This window comes from Cibotium barometz, chromosome 17 (genome assembly GCF_041138505.1).
Source record: "Cibotium barometz isolate CiBa-2024 chromosome 17, ASM4113850v1, whole genome shotgun sequence".
Lineage (NCBI taxonomy): Eukaryota > Viridiplantae > Streptophyta > Polypodiopsida > Cyatheales > Cibotiaceae > Cibotium > Cibotium barometz.
The window spans coordinates 11,263,249-11,284,319 of NC_141062.1; the positions used below are offsets into that span (position 1 = coordinate 11,263,249).

At 46.1% G+C, this 21,071-nt stretch overlaps 1 protein-coding gene across 3 annotated transcripts in view; it reads left to right on the forward strand.

Moving 5' to 3' along the window:
* The window catches only part of LOC147629669 (integrin-linked protein kinase 1-like), a 46,385-nt gene that overhangs the window by 16,249 nt on the left and 9,065 nt on the right, over positions 1-21,071 (forward strand). For all 3 annotated transcript variants that reach the window (XM_086811182.1, XM_086811181.1, XM_086811183.1), the window contains 5 exons: positions 9,174-9,253; positions 10,235-10,297; positions 10,991-11,112; positions 11,221-11,306; positions 11,507-11,631. In XM_086811182.1, the coding sequence (XP_086667308.1) occupies positions 9,174-9,253; positions 10,235-10,297; positions 10,991-11,112; positions 11,221-11,306; positions 11,507-11,631 (476 nt within the window). The remainder of the gene's footprint in view (positions 1-9,173; positions 9,254-10,234; positions 10,298-10,990; positions 11,113-11,220; positions 11,307-11,506; positions 11,632-21,071) is intronic.

Sequence of the window (21,071 nt, forward strand, 5' to 3'; positions counted from 1 at the left end):
CTAACGACTTCCTCGACTCATCTTGTTGAGAAGGTGAATTTTAGCAAGTAAAATGATAAACACGATTCCACGGTTTTTTTTTCTTGGGTTCATAAGTTTGAAGCTTAGTTCGTTGTTGGTAGCAAGTCTAATGTAGAATAGGTTGTGTTAGTAAGTTGCTACAGTGAGGGTGAGGCAATTTCTTAGTGGACTACTTGGGCCTGGACAAATACCCTGCTAGGGGTTGCTCGCTATAAATGGGACCAATTCGTCACTAACCTCAAGAGGTGGTTTTAACCTCCTCAGTGTCTTGAGCGGACTGAGGACAAGTTCAGGGGATCGCGCGAGGACGTGCAATGAGTTTTCCAATTCGCCAACAAGGTCACTCACTTGTCTTTGTAGCTATGCAAATTTGAAGGACAAGAAAGGGCAATTTCTATTTTGGCTTAGACACGCAAATTCAATGGGATGTGCGTATGTTTGAGCCCACGACCTTCGAATAGGAATTCGCGCTTGTACAAAGTGCCGAAATGAAGCACAACAGTGGAAAGTCCAAGAGTACATAGCTCCAACAGCCCAAGGCAGCTAATGCGAGTGGCAAGGGCGAGGCCCAATTTGGGTCATCTCCAAGATAGAGCACATGAGTCTCTGGCTTCAAGAAGTTGGACAACGTGCAGGAACTCCCTCCATTCCAAAAAGCTAGGTAGGCAAGACTGGTGGTAAGTTCAACAAGGTGAGCATGCTCTGTACAAAAATGAGAGGCGATGCTTTTATTGTCACATAATAGGGCATACTTCAAAGGCTTATCCTAAGAAACCCCCTTCCTAGACCACATCCCTAGCCTCTACGGCTTTTGTGGTGAGCCAAGCTTCCACATAGACCCCCCATGCTGGCCCTAGCACCATTGTTAGCCAAGAGCTTGAAGATAAGTAAAAGGGCGGTCAGACCAGGAATATGAGCACAACGAGTTGCTCAAGAGTTTTGGCTAGGTAAGTGGCCAATGGGTCGTTCTCTTGTTTCACATTGGTAGCATGGAGGATGTGATTATGAAATAAGGTGCCTGTTTTTTCCTTTGCCTTCTGTAGATAGACAGATGGAGGGATAAGTTTGTGTGGGATTTCATGGTTGCCCCTCTTGTAGAAGTAGACATAATCTTAGAGATTTGTTGGTTTCACAAGTTCACTCTATACATTAATTGGGAGTGGCACATTTTTTGGATTCTTTGGAATGTGTCCAAGGTTCTTGGGGTCTTCAATTGGGAGCCAAGAATACCTAACTTCTCGCTCATAAGCCATATGTAGGCTGAACGCAAGATGTGGAAAGGTGCACAACGTGCAATGATTCCCACCCAGGCAATTGTTAGTGCTTCTCAAAAGTACAAGGCCCTACATGATTGGTTCCAAAAGATTGTGCTTTAGGTCAACCTCCCTTCCAAGCTCCCCTTGTCTAGACTGGAGGATCACAAGATTGATCTCTACCTCGGCTCGGAATCACAAAGCAAGTTTTTGTACCACGGCAAATATCAGCAGTCCGACAACTATTTCTACAGATGACCAGCATAATATGGCCCTATAAAATCATAGGCTTGGCAAGGGCTAATCTATCTCATTATTCACAAAGTGGTGAAGACTCCAAGGGCCAAGAAAGCCAAAGGGAGACTAAGGCAAAGGCGAACTTTAAGGTCAAGAATAGGACATCTTCAGGTTGCAATTTTCTAGCCTAGTAAGGTCTCCAAGAAGTCAATCTTTTACATCATTCAATAAAGCAAATACACGAGTCCTTGGTGAGGGCCATTCAGAGGGTATTTGGGACCCAATCAAGTGAACTTGTCTTTGCTCTCTCTCTCTCTCTAACATGCGTTGTGGAAGCGTGTTCATGATTAATGCTAAGCAAAGAAGATTAACGTTAATCCTATGTTTAACAAAGACACAGAAGAGAAGGAAAGAGAGATCTAATCTATTGCATATTGCCAAAACATGCTATATATACATTGATCTTGTTGATTCACAGGTTCATGATGCATACCAAGGATCCCTGCAACCATCTACTTGCAATCGAACAAGAGAAGCTCCTGTTGATCCACCACTGTGTCCTTGCTGCCTTGCAGACTCTAACAAATGGATCCTCTTGATCTTTGATTGATGATTCTAATGAATGCCTAATGATCCTATTTATAGGAAAAAGAAATGAATTCGTAATCAAGTCGTTTTTGGCTATTTTTCCCACAAAACATTGTCCAAAAGTCATATTTTGTGTCCAAACTATGCCCAAAGGGTGTCCCAACCATTGGGCTATGTTTTGGGCACTTCCGGGAGCCTGTAGGGCTGTAAAATCTATTCTAAATCTGCCCCTGAATTTGCCCATATATTTACTAATGAGAATATACATGTCTATGAGCATTTGGATGAACGGATGCACATGACACTCTCTCTCTCTCTCTCTCTCTCTCTCTCTCTCCTTCTCCTTGTGGATCTTGTGGACCCTCCACGAGCTGCTCTGGATCTACCTCGCTCGAGAGGAGTTACCTCGGACCGAGCCTCTGCACTCCAACGTGCCCGACGCCCTCGACCCCCCGTCGGCCACGATCACCTCATCAGCTCTAGATCCAGGACATGCTCCACCGCCATCGAGCTACCTTTCCATGTGACATAGTTGAGGGAGACCTCTCGGCCATACTCATTAGCCCCATGCTTGATATTTTGGAGAGTGGTATACCATCTACTTGGAGCTGATGTTTCTCTCATGTTTCTATGTTCTTAGTATTCCATGATGAGTTTCCATGGACAGTTTTGTATCAGCCCAGTGAGATAGCTATGTCTATGTTTTCTTTCTGTTTTATTTTCCATTCCATGATGAGATACGCCATGGACATTATTGTATCACTTTGGTCTCATAGGCCCATTGGGTCTTTAGTAGACGCTAAATCTCTCTCTCTCTCTCTCTCTCTCTCTCTCTCTCTCTCTCTCTCATCTCCGCTACATTGTGCTATCGTCAAGAACCAAGGTGCTGAATATTTATCATTGTTAGAAATTGTGCATCTCAATGTATTTTGGACAATGTCTATTTTATGGACTTTTACTTATTTCTCCTATTTTAGTAGGTTGTGGAGCTGTTGGCCAGCTCCCATACTGCACTATTAAAGGGGGCCTCCCATTGTTCACTTCATGTAATGCAATCCAAGCACAAGGACAACACTTCTTGTTGGCTATTGCCATTGTAAAGCTTCATGTTGTTATAAATTTGATCTTGTTCACAAGCTCTCTATCTCCTTTGCTCCTCCTCTCTCTTGTTTTGTCTACACTTCCGCGTGTACTCCAACATGGTATCAGAGCCAACTATGCCCATTGGAAGCTGAATATGCGGATCTGGTTTATCCACAAGGGTTTATGAGAGATTGTTCAGGGCAGTGAGAAAAAGCCCGAGCGTCTTCAGAACTTGAGGAGGTGGACCCAGGATCAAGAGGATGAATTTCTTGCAAAATTACAAGGTTGCCAGAATCGTGATCTGAAGGCGCATTCAGTGCTTGTGCGGACCATTACAAAGGAGGTCTCACCGCCGACCGGCTGTGCAAACTCTTACCAATGCTCATCAAGTATGGTCCAAATTGGAGGATCTCTTTGCTCGAGATTCGTTGATGAGAGTAGTTACTTTGCAAGGGCTACTCTGCGGTTTGTTATTTCCTGCTGGCAGTTCTATGCAATCGTTTCTCATGAAGGCCAAAGTTATCCATGACTAGTTTACTGGCACTGGGTGCCGCTTTGTCCTCTCCTCAGTTGGTTGCAGTTATCCTCACCAAGCTTCCCTTGGAGTATGATGTGGTTTGTCGAGCTTTACGGTGCCAGGTCGCAGCCACTTAGTTGGATTTTGATGGCCTTAGCTCTCTTCTCTTGGAAGAAGAGTTCATCCTCGCTTCTTAGGGTAAGATCAAGGTCTCTTAACAGTTTTGATCAGGCACTTACTTTAGTTCAGAAGAAAGGTCGGAGTCGTTGCTTCTCATGTGGGAAGAGAGGACATCTATCCAAGGATTGTTTGTCCAAGAATAAGGACAAGACCAACGGCAAGTCTTCATCTCAGAAGAAGGGCAAAGACATGACACACCATAGTGATACAAATACTTCTAGTAGCACATCTAGGGCTCCCAGGGCGCTTCTAGCTCGGGAGGACCAAGACGGTGTACTTCTCTAGTATACATATAGTTTTTCCCCATGTGCTTCCAGCTAGAGGAGGCTTGTTGGCGGGAGAGGGGGCTGGTAGCAGTTGCATGGGAACAGTGAGTCTGAGTTCCAAGCATTAAAAATCTGACAGGACATGATCATCTTTGGTGTAGCAGAGGTTTTTTAGCATTCATCTTGTGTCTGTACCATACTTTGTAGGTCGTGGGGGGGCTGTGTTTTCTCTCTGTGGTTGGCTTGTAGGATTCGGCTGGCCAAGAGGGACCCGACTATAGGGGCTGGCCGACCAAGTTATGTTGGTCGTGGTCCAGCCGACTAGGGGTTGCTGGTCGTGGGGGCTGTAGGCCTGTTTAGACAGGGCCGACCAGTAGTCCCAGTCCATATATATATGACATCTTTTCCCCCACATTGTTGTACCGGATCTACTTTGTGTATAGCAGAGTTTTACAGCACTTCTTCTCTTTCTTGCACTTTTGCGTTTTCTGCTCTCTGTTTTCAGTCTCATTTCCACTGCACATTCCGACATGGTATCAGAGCCCAAGGTGGCTTGAAGCTTTGGAGACGGTGAGAGCTTGTGGGGCTGTTGTGTTGGACAGTGTTCGGGCTGTACGAGATGTGGAGAAGCGGGTAGAAGGCGGGCATCACTGCTGGACAGCCACCTTGCCATAAAACGCAGCCTCTTTTCAAAAATTTTTTCCCATCCACCCTCTCTTCACAAGACCACGTGAACCCCCAAGATGGCAGATTTGCTCGAGATGGCGGAGAAACTTGTGAAGATCCCCACCCTCCTGACGTTCTCAGTGGACCGACAGTTGGACTGGAGGGGACAAAAGGTTTTAAAAAGCCTTAAAAAAAAAAGAACACCCTTAGCTTTAAAGGGATCGTGGCCCATAAGCTATTATGGGGGGGCCACGCATGTGCTTTTTCTAAAAGGAGGGGCTGGCGGGCAGAAAAGAGGCGCTTCTCTATTTGGTAAAAAGGCGAAGGGCTGAACAGCAGGAGAGGGGCTGGCGGGCTGCAGGTAGGCGCCTCTCTATTGGTGAAAAAGCAGAGACACGCCTTCCTCTCTACTGGTGGAAAAACAGTGGGGACTGCTCATGTGCCTTGGCTCTCTCTCTCTCTCTCTCTCTCCCTCTCTCACTCTTGCTTTTTGGGAAAGCTGTTGGCGGGCTGCGCTGGATTACTCAGAGGCGCAGCTGAATATCACAGATAGGCTTGCTTTTTGGAGGAAGAGGGGCTGGTTGGCTGCTGTACTACAGACAACGCATACAGGTGGCTAGGGGGCTGGTTTCTCTGGACATACAGGCGGCCAAGGGGCTGGTTGCTTTGGACTCTCAGGCGGCCAAGACTGCAGAGGTGCACAAGTGTGCTGATCCTCCTTGCAACAGGGCATGTTTTGAGATTGATTATGAAGTGTTTTTGCTTGGCTGCAAGTACACCGTGTACATGGGTTATTGGTTGCAAGTACAAGGTCACCTGGTTCCTTCTGTGCACAGCCCTTAGCCACCAAACGGGCTTTATATTTATCGAGTGAACCATGGGCAAGAAACTTTGCACGTGGAAACAGGACATGGGTTTCATGCTGGACCAGACCGGATGTTTAATGGGGAAACAGGTCACCCGATGTTTGCTGAAAGTTGCTTGAAACAGGTCTTTGTTTCATGTGGAAACATGTTTTTGGGTTTCTCCGGGAGATTGTTCACATGCATGCAGCAGTCGTAGGAGTGGACACATGTTTGGTACAGCCTTGCTACTACTGATTGGATAGGGGACAGGGAATCCATGATTGAGATGGATAGTACTCTTGGAAGGTAGAGAGGGAGTGTACAGGGGTGTCTACTGTATGGTATGCTGTGCTGTGATGCGAGTTCTCTTTTGGGATATAGTTTGGGAGTCTTTGTTGTGATGCAGAAGCACTGGATGTATCAGGGTGTGATGCTGTCCATGGGGTGAGAGGCTATGGATGGTTGTGGCAGCCCTGATCATGGGAGAAAGCTTCTGTATGCAGGACTCATGTGAAAGAGTCTTTTGATGTGAACAATGGCTGAACTTGTTTGTGGATGTCGAGTGGATATGAAGCCATGATGTAGGGTCTTTGCAGGCTTCAGGAGTTCTAGTGTGACGGTTTAGTTTCTAGCCTTATTGTAGTCAAAGCTCTCTTATAATCAATTAAAGAAACACTGCAAGGGGCGCCATTGCGTTTTGGGGCCAATTGGTGTCTGTGTACTGTTTGCAGGAGCACTCTAGCTTCCCTTGTTGGTTTTCCTTTTTTTGGTCCTCAAAGGTGTTGCAGTGTTTTGAGTGCAAGTTTGTTTTTGCACCGCCCTTTGATTTTGTCTGAAGACCAAGGTCGGTTTATAGCTCGTTCCATACGGAAGGCTATCTTGGGGATGTCTCCCTCCACAATCCTCACCTAGTGGTACCCACTCTTCAAATCAAGTTTCGAGAACACCTTAGCCCCATTCAGCCTCTCGAGAATATAATCTATTTGAGGCATCGAAAATCTACTCTTGATAGTCAGCTTATTGAGTGCATGATAATCGACACACAAATGAGAAGACCCATCTTTCTTCTTGACAAACAGGATTGGTGCTGCAAATGGCGACACGTTGGGACGGATGAAGCTAGATTGCAACAATTCTTGGAGTTGGTGGTCCAACTCTGATTCCATTGCCTTGGAAAGGCGATATGGAAACTTGCTCGGGGGTTCGGAGCCTGGGAGGAGATCGATCTTGTGGTTCTTCGGTTTGGATGAGGGGAGTTGGGGAGGGAGATTTTCTCGAAGAAAAATCTTCTGGAACTTTTCATGGAGAGCCAAATATATCTTGGAAGCACTGGCTACCGTCTGGGCAGTCTGGATGTATATCATCGCACAATGTGCGCCTTTCTTGATTGCTTGTTTAGCCTGCAAGTGGCTTATGAGTGGAAAGTTCGGGATTCTTGGCTCACACTTAATGGTCACTGGGGCGTTGGACACATTCCGACTAATTTGGAAAGTGTGCTTGTCCCACTTGACATCAAGAACTTTTGAAACCACTGAATGCCTAGAATTATGTCTGCTCCTACAAGAGGGGCAACCATAAAATCATGCACAAACTCTATACCTTGAATAACTAACTTAGCATGAAGAGCTTCATACTTGACGCTTGTCATCATGCCTGTGCTAAAACGCTCAACTTGCTTGTCCACCGAACTCGGGACGAAACGGGCACGTCGAGCGGCCTGTTTCGTGACCACGTCCTCCGTGCTGCCGGTGTCAAGCAAGACAACGACTCTTTGGCCACCTATGTAGCCAAAGGTCTTTGAGCAATTCGTGCTTGAAAGCCTTTCCTGGTATGCCCCAAGTGGAATCTGACTCACAAGACTGCCATTCCCCTTGGGTCTTGTGGAACACCACCAACCAACCTCTTGGGAACTTCTTCCATGTCTTGTGTTACTCTCCTTGGACTATGCACCTTCATCTGGGACACGATTAGTGTTTAGCCTTGCTGAGCGTGATGCTCTGATACTAATGTCACATGTGGAAGCTCTGGGAGTCTTCTTTCAACCCTAAACACCTTCCTGGAACATGCTGAGGCAAACCACAAGCAAGAGATGGAGAGAAGAGAGAGAGAGAGCCGAGTTTCGGTATATTCATAATGTACAATAAGATGTACAATGTACAACTGTGGCAAGCCATAGGCTTCCCCTTGAAAAGGTGATCTTGACTCTTAAGAGTACTAAATCCATGACCCAGCCCCTATAGGACTGAATGGTCCTAAAGATTCTTGGCTGAGCCCTTTTATAGGGCCTTGGGACCCCACATAAGCACCCATACGAGGTAGTTTTTGTCAGTCAGTTCTTATCTTACCTTGCAATACATTTGGTAGAGTAGATGTTGCGGTTTGAGTTATCGAGAGTATGCAGAAGCTTTAGAGTCGGGGAATCAAAGAATTAGGCCAGTTTTAAGCATTGGGTGTTTAGACGAGCATAGAAAGGATGCTAAGTTTAAGGTAGGTGTTTGGGTATAAGAGAACGAAAGTAGAGGTCGAAGCAAGAAGAGAAAAGGTGTACAAAAGTGTGGTTTAGGAATTTTGGGCCTTTCTCTATCAGTTGGGTCATCAATGTAGTGAATATGGAGTTGCAGCTACCACCCAGTTGGTTTATGGACAATAGGTTACATGTGTCGTTGCTCCAAGGACATGTCGGTCCCACTCCTGTAGAAGTGCTACAATTGGGTGTACTTGAGAATCATTAAGGAGAGGTTGAAACATGTAGGCAAAAAGTTTCCCAAGCTATCGTTTTCAGCATGATTGGGCAGGCCAACCAGTCTCTTATTAGGAACCACCCACTATTCAATAGAAAGCAAGTAGGCTTGGATTCTGGAAGCCCAAGTCGGCCCCAAAAGTCTGTTGGCTTGGTTGTGTGCTTGTTGAGATGAGCAATAATCAAAACATAAGTCCTAAAGTAAGAGCTTTTGAATTATATTTGAATGTGTTGTCATGCATTGAGAATCGCATGTTGAGAGCAAGCACTTGATAAAAGGCAAAAGATGCAAGAGCTGGTTAATGCTATTAGTTTTTCGGTATCTTATTTAACTTCATTTTAAAGCAAACAACTTTTCCCAGTCTGGAAAATAATCAATGTAAAAAGACATACATTGATGTATGGCACAAGTTATACTTTAGAATTTAGAGCCTATTTGAAAGGTTATGAGTGTATTCAAGTGAAGAAATTCAAATTGGCCTTAATGTTTCATCTATTCTACTTCTATAAGTCTGCTAAAGGCTCTCAGGCCTTCTTAGAAGAATCTACAGACCGTGCAGTAGAAGTTTTCTTATGCTCTCTTGTAATAATGGTAAAATAAAACATGAATCATGCCTCATAGTAATCTGCTAGAGTACATAAAAGCTGTAAAATGAAAGATTTTTGTGATTTTATAAGGTGTATGCAAGGGTCTATAAGTGCAGTTGTCTTGATTGTGTTTGTAAAAAGCACAGGGAAACATATTGGTTGATGCTTGTTGCCTTGACTTTTGTCCAGGGTGATCTTCACTATTATTTGCAAAAGAATGGTCGACTTGAGCTTAGCAAAGCCGTGAGATATGCTCTTGACATAGCAAGGTGTGGCTTGTGTTTTGTTCCCTTTCACATTTAAAGAAAAAAACAAGTATAAAGGGATTTTTATGCATTATTTTACACCAGTCATTGAGATCTGTGCTCCATTTACAGTCTCATCTAGGAGTTTAGTGTAGTGTTTAAAAATCTGTTTTGGTTGGAGATTATCTGATTGAAGGCTTGGTGTAGGTACTTGTTTTTTGACAATACATCTGATTTCAAAATATGGTGGTGGTCTCTTTTTCAATGCTAGTGAAAAACCTTGACATAAATTGACTTACATGCTCTATGCAAATGACCGAATATGTACATGGGTGCACCTCCTAGTCATAGAGTTCATTCCGTTATGGAGCTCACCCTCCAGCTATAATCGAGTGCAATGTGACATGACATTAAGTTACTTGGTTTGTTGTCTGTGTCATCTTATCCTGCTAGAGGTGGGATCAACTAATGGGACCTTGAGGTGAATTAGGCTATCTACAAGCTGAGCCCAAATACAGCCTGCCAATTGCCTTTATCATGAAAGTTATGGCAACTATGGTTTTAGATCTTCACTTTAGAATTCTAAATTTATGCCATAAGGTAATTTAACTTCTTTGTTAAGGGTTAAACCTTTTTGCATACGAAGTTATAAGGTTTGAGGATACTTATGAGGCTAATGGATGACTCAACTTTTTGTCCACTGAAGCTTAGAATTGTTAACACCAGCATGGACCTTTAACTCTAGTTTTGTCATCTTTGCACTTTGATTTTAATACTGAAATAAAAGAATAGAGTTGTCCAAAGAGTTCTTGTTTTCGTCTCAATGAACTTGGCTCAGGATTCCTTGGATTCTTCCCATCATACTTTGGGGAGAACATGAGCTGTTTTTCCTTCGACTTGTTAGAAGTCTTTTTAATCTTAAATCATGTGGCTTTTTCTGGGCTTGAAAATGAGGGTTTCATGGTTTCCCTATCCTGAAGAGAACTCTTCTTGTAATTAATGCAGGGGATTGAATTACTTACATGAATGGAAACCTGAAGCCATTATGCACCGTGAATTGAAACCAAGGTAATGAACTTAGTTTTTCCCTCATCTTGTTTGGGGGATGATTGGATGCCGTGGAAAATGTACCATGCTGGGAAAATGCTGTTTATGGGATGTGTGCATTTTTGAATACTTTAGCTTTTAACTGTGAAAAATCCCCATTCTCACCTTGGTTCTGCTGAGTGTGTGAAACACTGATCAAGACTGGTGAAGGGACCAAATGGTGACATCTACAATGTGTCCTTTCACACCGGGTGCTCAGTGGGAAAAAACCCTTCAATACAGGGGAGAGAGAGAGAGAGAGAGAGAGAGAGAGAGAGAGAGAGAGAGAGAACGAAAGATTTATTAACGTCTTCCAAAAGACCGAACTCGGCCTATGATAAGGTTGTGTGTTCACAACCACAAGTACAAGGCATAATAGCTGTCCATAATGTGTCCTTTTACACCTGGTGGTCAGTGGGAAAAAACCTTTCATTATAGAAGGTAAAAACAGAGAGAGAGAAAGAGAGAGAAAGAGAGAGAGAGAGAGAGAGAGAGAGCGTCTACTGAAGACCCAATGGGCCTGTGAGACCAAAGTGATACTATAATGTCCGTGGCATATCTCATTATGGAACAGAAAATAAAATAGAACAAATGAAAACTCTCTCATTGGGGGGGGGGAGAGAGAGAGAGAGAGAGATATTTTACTAATGTGTTCTCTGCTCAGTAAGTCGCCAGGAACATTCTTCGGGATAGGGTGGGGCGTTTAAAGGTCGCTGACTTTCACTTGGGTCAGATTTTGAAGGGAGCCTCTGAAATTCATCCAGATCCTTATAGCCACAAATTTAGTGGCACTTCTCGTGAGTATCTCAGATTCAATTGCTGTTTCTCTCGTGAAGTTTGTGTATGTGGTGTACTGTAAAAGGTTTAACCTTTGTGTTGTTTGTTGTTTTTTGGGAGGAGTTCAGGTTATTACATGGCTCCTGAAGCATTACGAGGGGAAGCTTTTGACAAAAGTGTGGATGTTTATTCATTCTCTATGATTTTGTATCAGGTTCGACTCTTACAATTCACTCTACTTAGCTTTTGCTATCGTATTATCAGGTGGTCCTTGTATCTTAAAAATATACTTGGTGGTAGGCATCTAACTCCAGCATGAAGTTTTAAGACTATGTCCAGTATAGGGATGTATATGGTTGTAAGGAGTCAAGCGAGAGATATCATGCAGCACTCTTACTTGCCTTATCTTTGCAGATGGTTGAGGGCTCTCCGCCATTTTTCAATAAAACGGAAGAAGAGGTGCTTGATGCTGTTGGTTGCCATGATGAAAGGCCTCCTTTCAAACTCAAGGATAAATACTATCCAGAAGGATTGAAAGAGTGAGTTTAAAATAGTACAAGTTGGTTTTAAGTCTGAGACTAGTTAAGAATTGCATATGCAAAGAGCAGAGGCAGGCATTTTATTGCTTATGGAAACTTTTAATTGTTGTCTAGTAACTAGGATGCGATATTTTTTTCAGGAGAAAAATTAATGTTATTAACTTGAAGCTGCCGTTTGCTTTACAGTTTGGGATGTTTTTGTACTTTATAATTGTATGCTTTTCTTCACAAGACTTGAAACTGTATGCTTTAGTCAATGGCGTGTTCTTCCTCATCTGCGCACTGCATATTTGTTGGAGCTTTATCATAGCTGTAATAATTGTTGTCTACGAGCCTTGGTTGTAACTGATCTGAGCATGATTGCAATCCCTACTGTGTATGGCTAGCATAGATTCTTTCTTAAAGACCTCAGCTTTTTGAAAGTTATGCCTACTTGGATATGATGCAGGGCTGCAATATTATGAATGCTTTTCAAGTTTAGCATGATGAAGTGGAATATAATTCCTCCTTTTCTTAATGCAAAGTCCAAAGCCATCCATGCCCACAAACCATGTTCATTTTTATTCCAAGGTGCTTTTGTGCTTCGTGGTTGAAAAACAGGAGGGGGAGGAGGAGGCTTCTTCAAGACAAGAGGATATGTGTGGAGAAGATACATGTGCGAGCGTCTCAGTTCTTATCTTTTCGCAAATTAGGGGCACCCTTGGGGTAGAGGATGGTGACAGGTTGACATGTGCTCCATAGGAGAGTTGTCTAGGATCTCCAAAGACCGCCAAGCAATCCAAAGAATCATCTGCCAGATTATGTAGAGATAATGTAGGAGCTATTTGAGAGTTCAAAGTTTTCCACCAATGGTTCCCCTAGGCCACGGTCATGAAAGGATGAATTTTTTAGCCCGGGGTCTTCATAGCCATCTGACGGCCAAGCAATCCAAAGAAGCATCTGCCAGATTATGTAGAGATAATGTAGGAGCTTTTTGAGAGTTCAAAGTTTTCCACCAATGGTTCCCCTAGGCCACGGTCATGAAAGGATGAATTTTTCAGCCCGGGGTGTTCATAGCCATCTGAGGAGTTATGTGAAGTGCCTTCGGGTTCATTCTGGTTAGTTCTTCCTTAGGTTAATTCTGGATCCTCGGAGTACGTTTCACAAGTTTTCCATCGGGCCTGATACCTCAAATCCAAGAAGCATTGTCTAGGGTTATATCTGTTGTCAGTCGGAGCGTGCTGAATTTGGTCAAAAAGAGGTTGGTGATCCATATGAGCAGATGCACTTGTGGAGGGTGTTTTCCTGACTTTTGAAAGGGGGTTTATTGGGGGTCCTCTTAATGCTGAGAAGGACGCATCAGCAGTTTTTTTTGCAAGTTTTGGTGCTGATGAGGCATGAATGACATGTTAGCCTCAGAAGTGGATGCAAAGTGGCACTCCTCCCTGTCCACCCAAAGGACCAAACCCTGCAGACCAAAAAGTGTCCCATCTACCAGGCATCACCGAACCATATCTCCGGATCCTGCTCTCACCCAAGTGATGCTCCTGCATCATCAAAATATCAATGCTGCCACCAACCAGGCATCTCTGAAGCTCCTGCCTCAAGCAACCACGATAGCGTATAAAATGTGCTCCGCCAAGGCCCTGTACATTCCATGAGAATGAGATGATCCTCATGGATGCCCTGCTGAGGTGGATGCTGTCTCAGCCGTACGGCGGGCCTTCGCAAGCAGCTTGGATGGAGAGTAGTCCCCATCCGAGCGGTTGCGAATCTGCCCACCCGGTGTACTGCAAGAATCCCGGATCAGGCGCCAGTGGCTGTGGCCCATGGCGACTGCCTCCCGCTCTGACAGAGCAACCTCGTGTACACACATATCCAGGGTCGGGTGCTAAGTCTGCCACTATGTGAACGACCAAATGCCGAATCCCTGAGGTATCCACACTCCCGGGATCCAAGAAAAAATGAGCCAACTCCCAAAGTCGGCCTATCACATCTGTCACCTCTAGATCGCTCATGTGATGAGAAAACTCAACTGCCTGAGTCTTCAAAGTGCTGATAGCGAGCTCTAGAGTCCACTCCCGGTCGCAAGGGCCACATAGAGGGAACGAGAAGGCCACCGCTGAGTCTAGTGCCTCCTCCCCGCGGGCCGGAGGTATCACTACATGAACTCGGATGGGTGCTGGCTCGTGGGGGCCCTCTGCCCCAAAAAGCCGTGTGAAGGCATAATCAAAAGCCTCCGAGCGCTGTCTAATGCCAAGGTGACTCAGCCGACTGCGGATAGATGATATCCGTGAAGCCCGAATCGGCATAGTAGGTCTCCTGTGTGATGCTCGAGCGAGGTCAGTGCTCAGCGCCCTCCGGACTGCAGGTGAACGCCAGGGGACTGCCAGGGCCTCCCGGGAAGGTGAGGCGGGCAGAGGGGGAGGAGGGGGGGGCGAGGGGGGTGGAGAGGGAGCCGCCTGCCGAAATCGGAGCGGGGACGGGAGGAGGCGATGGTGGAAGCGAGGCGGTGGGAGGGGACGGGGGTGGGGGGGGTGAAGGAGGGGGTGCTGGCATCTCCTAGTCCTCCGTTGTCGCCGCGGGGGTCTCCTCCTGGAGGGGAGAAAAGCTGTCCCTCACTGGAACCCAGTGAGGCTGAGACTGTGGCTGTTGCTGCAGCGGTCTTTGGGCGTGCTGCTGTGGCTGTCTCCCTCGGCGGCGCCCCTGTCCAGGCTGCCACTCCGAGGTCTCTGTGGCCTGAGCAGGTGTCCCGGAGGCAGCCTGCCGAGCCGAATTTGTGGGCGGGCCATCAGTAGCTTGCTGCTGTGGTGAGGGTCTGGGTCTCCTGCGAGGGCAGGCCTTGGCCAGATGGCCGACCTGCCTGCAAATGAAGCACTGATTCGGGAGCCCCGAGAACTCCACTCTCTGGTCTATCCATCCCCCCCCCCCCCCCCCCTATCCTAGGTAGCTGAATTACCTTAGGAAGGGAGGAGATGTCAGACACCAACACTCTGACCGAAGGTAGCCCAGCTGCTCTGGCCACCACTGACGCTGCTGAGGGGCCAGTCTCTAGTACCGAGCCCACCAATGCTCCGAGCCTAGAGAGGAGCGGAAGATACTCCCGGCGGAGTCCAGGGAAGCAAACTGTAACATGGAAAAGGCGCTCTCCCTGCCCCGCCGTTGCTGGGTCAAATCCATGCTGCCAAGGTCTGAAGAAAGCCCGAGCGCCCCTGATGTCAAGGGGACTCATGGCAAGGACCTTGGCAACGCTCTGGGCGGCCTCAAACTCGATCTGGTAATGTCCCCGGCCCAGTAGCTGTACGTCCAGGATCTTGCCCACATCTGCAAGAAGGCGGGCCTGAAGAAGATCCCTGATCTCCCCTCTGCTGGGGCGAGTGCCGACTATGCGGCAGATGGTGGAATGAGCCTGGAGGCGTTCCACCTCTGCGGTGAGGCTCGCTTCCTCTTCTGGCGAAAGAGAAAGCCTGATGGGGGTGTCCTCAGGGGCGGGCGAGGGGGCTGCGGATGAGTCCCTCTGAGGCCGGGCGGGAGGAGCCTCCATCAGAGTCTGAAGCTGCGGCGAAGGCGAGGCGAAGGCGGGATCCTGCTAGAACCGAGTTGCACACAGAGAGGCGGAAGACGGAGAAAAAAGGAAAACAAAACCCCTTGGGGGCGGAAGCAAGAAAAAGGAGGGGGGGGGGGGGGGGGGGGGAGGAGGCGAAGGAAAAAAAAACCCTAGGGGGGGAGGGCGGGGGCTGCGCGCAAGAGGGAGGGAGGGAAGCGAGTGGCGGAGGGGATGGGGCGCTGCAGAGGGGAGGAGGGCGCGATGAACAAGGGGGGGGCGCGAAGGTGAGAAAGGGCGGCGGCAGCGAAGGCAGGCGGGAGGGGCGCAGCAGCGAATGCAGGCGGGGGGGGGGGGGGGGGGGGGGGGGGGGGGGGGGGCTAGTGGAAAGGCGGCGGGCAATGCTGGGCGCAGCAGCGAAGGCAGGCGGGGGGGGCAAGGGGAGGCATGAGGAGCAAGGGGAGGCGAGAGGGCGAGCAGGCAAGGAGGGCGACAGGCGCAGCCCTGCAGGCAACGCGAGCAGGGAGGGGGGGGCGGGAGCTTTAGCGAGCAGTCGTTTTTCCGAGTCATGTACTGCGGGAACTGAATGGCAAATGCTGCTAAAATTGCTTGGAAATATCTGAGTCACCCTTGACCTGTCTGTGGAAACCTTTCACCTACCATCTCCGTCGTTCTTGAAACTCTAAACCTCGTGAGGCGATGTTGGAGCCAACTTCCGTCTTCTTCTGTGAAAGAGAACCCCTTGCTACTGCCAGCTGAAGCCCAAAACTCAATGTACTCCTTTGATGATGGATGTCATTCTTTCCCAGAGAATTCATGGGTAAACATGTATGCCTTGCAGATGCAAGACTGACTGCTAAGATGTTTTCTATGCAAGCCATGTGCAACCCTATATGTTGTGCAAGAATGCAGATGGATGGGTTACTAATGCATACCTAAGGGAAAATCCCTAAGGGTGGCCTGCAAGATTTTGAGAACTGGGTTTAACTGTGCGGAAGCGATTAACATGATGTCTGACTGAATGATTGATGGAATGAAAATGATCTAAGGCTGGTTACCTTGTACCAACGCTCTGATACCAATGTGACATGCGAGGGATTTGACCGTCGTAAACACAACCTTAGGCTAACTAAACTGCACTTAATGATGCTTGAGAAAGACAGATAGTGTCAATGCAATGGAATGCAGCTATATTAGATGAATGGGTTACAATGAGATCTAAATAGATCTATGATGCTGTCCTAGATGAATATCCTTCTCGGGATGAGAAGAATAGGCTGAATGCTGATGCTGAGGACTGTTCCTTGCTCCAATGCTGAGGTCCACCCTTCGATGCCGGCTTCCCTCTATGTAGGAGACAGGGATGATGAACTATATGCTGAATATGCTGCCTATGATGGATGAACTGTTGTCCCATTGACTTTCCCTTGTCTCCTGGGGAGGAAACGCTGAAGGGATGGCTTGGGACTGATGTGATGCTGGACTGATGCTGAAACGCAGATGTACTGATGCTGTCTGCTGCAAACGCTGATGGATTGATTCTGTCCTTGTTGCCTGGGAAGGAAACACTGAGGAGATACTACTGCTGGACTGAGATCTATGAACTGAACTGGATGAGATATGCGCTGAACTGAGATGCGATGATGGACTGAATGGAGGATGCGCTTCTATTTATATGTGGGAACTGATGCTGGTCGGCCAGCCTTACTGCAGTCGGCCAGCTCCTGAATGGTCACGACTGCACATAAATGCCATAAATGCCTTACAATGCTCATGATGACTAAAGTGCTGATGTTGGTGATGAAACACCCCCATATGCATGCTCATACTGATATATGCATGAATAAATATCCTGATGCCACTTGTACACTTGATGGGTGTGCACGTGACAGTGCATACCCAAACCATAGCGCCTATTGGCCAATGGAAAAGACAAAAGAACCATCAGGTTGTATAACATCCTGCACATGTTTGACTCCTTTATAGGCAAGAAAGTATGCCTTTCTGGGTTCAGCCATTGCAAGGGGTGTTTGAAACATAAGACTCCAATGCACACTTTCCAATGCCATGTTGTTGCCCACGTGAGGAGGTCTCCCCGACCAACAAATATATTGCAAGATCTCTTGCTAGTCTGTGATCAGACGGTCGGAAAACGATTGCCAGGAATTGTACCTTTGAAACAGCCAATGATAAAGTCCCATAGAGTGATCTCTCAATTGCCAAATGCATCAGTCTGCACCTTGGTGCACATTTCAGCCAATATTTTTGTCTAGGGTTGCATTTGTGCAACAAAAGTATGGAGCATGGTAGCTTTCCTCGCAATCAAGTGATAGTGAATGTTGAGGATGTTGAGTCCTCCATGCATTTTAGGAGAGCATACCAGCTCAAATTTCAAAGGACGGAGTGCTTTTTTATCGGTGTGGATTTTCCATAGACATTCCATAGCTTGTGACATAAAAGCATCCAAATCCTTTTTGTTCCGTGCTAGAAGTGGTAAGTAAAACTGTATGTACGCATAATCGATTGAACAATTCTCAGGTGGACATGCAAAGGCCATGTTGAGAGCTCCCAATAATCTAGCTTCTGTTGTAAGCGATGCATGACCCATTGGGTTTCATCTTTGAGTGAAACAGACCAGCCTATGGGATAGCTCAAGTGTCGTATGATTTGTCTTGGTGGCACAATATTCCCTGGCCACAAAATGTCATGCCAATCCTTATCATTCAAAGGCAAGAGCTTTGACTTGTGAAAATTAATTTGCAGCCCAACAGCTAATCCATACAAATCCAAAGCATCCATAATGGATTGCAGGTTCGACTCAGTATTTCGGGGAAAGAAAAAGAGTCATCCGCATACGCTTGAGCGACATGATGCTTTCCATCCGGTAACTGCAGCCCATGCAAGCGTCCCACAGTAGTGAGTTTATCCATATACAATAGCAATGGATGTGGCAATGGAATAAAGCAATGCACTGAGGGGGCAGCCTTGCTGTACTGATCTACCAAGTATCCATGAGCGAGAGAGATCACCACCAAGAATGCATCTAGAAGTGCTATCCTTATACAACCAATATATAACATTACTCATCTTAGGACCAAACCCCATTTTTCTCATTACTTGAGCAATGTATTCCCAATGCACCGTATCAAAAGCCTTGGCAATATATACCTGCATGATTAGCACATCTTGTTTGGTGTACTAAGCATATTCAATGCCAGTGTGGGCATTTGCAATATTATGATTAATCTGCCTACGTGGTATAAAACCATACACAAAGCCGGATGGAGACCTGCATAAAGGACACCTTTCAACCGATCGACCATCTTTTTTTTTTGGGGATCTTTGTGCTCGTGTGCGTGTGCGCTTTTTCATGCCGTCGTCAACAGCCAGCAGGTTTTGAACCCAACACTTATATATAACAGGCATCAATGTTATCGGACGCCAATCAACAAGAGACTCACATAGTTGCTTTTTCGGGGCCAACTTAACCAAGCCTTCCTTCCACGAGGACGGGAGTAGCTGAATCTCCCAACAGTGATTAACCATGTGAAGGATTGTATCCTTGAGTTGGTCCTAATAGGTACGAAAGAATTCCACTGTGAGTCCATCCCACCCTGGGGATTTCCATGTGCCAAGAGATTTTAATGCATCATCAAGTTCCCCTTGCAAGAAAGGCATGTCCATGTTGAGAGTATCTTTAGGCAACACTATAGTCGTCACTTCATCCAACAACACATTTTTAGCTGCAACCTCACGTTGAGAAGGTGACAGTGGGGCTGCAAACAATTGTCGGAAATGGTTCAAACACTCACTTTCTAATTCAAAGCTATCCATGGTCCAACTCCCATCCAGTTTCTTAACCGGAGCAATAGATTGCTTCTGTCTAGTTGCATGTAAACCTTTGGATGAGCTATCTTTATCCTCAAAGGATTTTTGACGCGCACGGATTTGCCATTTTTTGACGCGCACGGATTTGCCATTTTTGTAGTTTTCTCTGGTCATTTTGAGTGATGCAATTTCAGGTTGCCAAAAGATCAAGCATCTCAGATTCTTGCAGTGGTCTTCGTTGACATAATTGTGAGTACTCATGAATTTTTTCTTTTGCATTTGCTACCTGTTGTCTTTGCTCCCTAGATAGTGTCGGCCATACCATGCAATAACTTGCTGCATTTGCATTACAAAAGAATGTCATGCTACATCCATATCTTCACATGCTTGAGGGAGCGAAGGGCGGATTGCATGCTTTACCATGTCAGCAAACTGTTGGTGCTCCAGGTAGCTTTTATTAACAATAAGAAGTTTTTGCATAGGCAGTCTACATGCATACGTACTTATACAGAAATAGAGTCCCAACCAAAGGGGTGCATGATTCGAAAGGGTCATTGAGTGGTCCACCCACATGTCACATGTGAAGTTATCATGCGTGTCAACATTTAGTAGGTATCACCGGTCTAATCTCCCGCAATAATGAGAATGCACATTATGATGGAAAAGTATAGCCTTTGTCATGAGGTTTGGACAATACCCAGATATCAGAAGCATTGATGCAAGATAGCGTATCAGCCCATGAGCTGCATTCCATATTCAGCATGCCCGATCTTTGTGTCATGTTATCATCATGATTTGGAGCATTGCTGAAATCTCCACAAAGGAAAGCATTGTGTAGCCATGGATAAGCTACAATCTCCAACCATAATTGTGCTATGTGAGCTGAATTTTGAGGTGCATAGAAGGATGCAAACTCATATGTTTCCCCATGCAAGGCAAGAGACATTGAACCACCATCCATCTTCCACTAGAATGTGTGAAAGCAAGACATGGATTCAGTTCATGTTTGACCATCATCAGAGTACCAGAATATCCATCACATCCAGCATAAAAGATGTCATAATCTGCAAAATGCCCATGTTTGGCAACAAGCATATGTTGATTGTGCTCTTGTAAACACATAATATGCGGTTGTTTTTTATATACATAATGTCAGAAGAGCCTCCATTTTTGAGGATCACAGAGACCTTGGACATTGTATGACATGCATTTAAGAGGTATATACATGAAGGAAATAAACTGTAGAAGGTGTAAGTCAAAAGAGCAAATTATCAGGCATCATGTGCCATATAATCAATGCTATCCACCATCATATCAGAGCCAGGGTGACTAGAAACATCCACATTTGACTTCCTTTTTACAATGTCCATCCATAGGGCACCAACAACATTTACATCACGGAGCGTTGCAGATTGACCCGATGCTATCTCACACTCATCCCATGCTCTTGATAATTGAGGCCTCGTGGAAGCACGTGCCGATTTGTTTGGGGTTTGCCACCCATCCTGCTGCACCTTGTCTTTTCCTTTCTCTTTAGCAGTCTCTTTCATATTTTTCATTGATGGGGACTGGTGCACTCGAGCAGATGCATTCTCTGTTTTGTCTGTGCCCTTTGCATTTGCAGACACATCATTAGACATGCAGGCAAATTAGACTGCAGTACTGCCATTGGGGGAGGCTGATGCAACAACAGTGGGCATTTCGCAGACACTTGACCAAACTTGTGACATTTGTAGCAGGCACCTGCAAATACACCCCATTTGAGTTCAAAATACTTAGCACCCATGTTCACATTCTCAACCTCTATAGCAATAGAGGGGATAATAGGCTTATCCGTGTCCCAAAAGATACAAAATCTGTTGCGACTCTTGTCGGACGAGGAGGCCAAGAGAGGCATCAATGAAAAGGAGATCTTTCCGCATATATTAAGGGAGGTTAACCACCTCCACCCACTCCGGACAGCTATGACGAATAAGACCCTGGTAGTCTTTCGTAGGGGACCACGGTAACACATGTACCATCTGCATGCCAAACATCAATGGCGATGCCTCCAGGAATACTTTTTGATGCTTAGGGTCAGTAAGGAGCA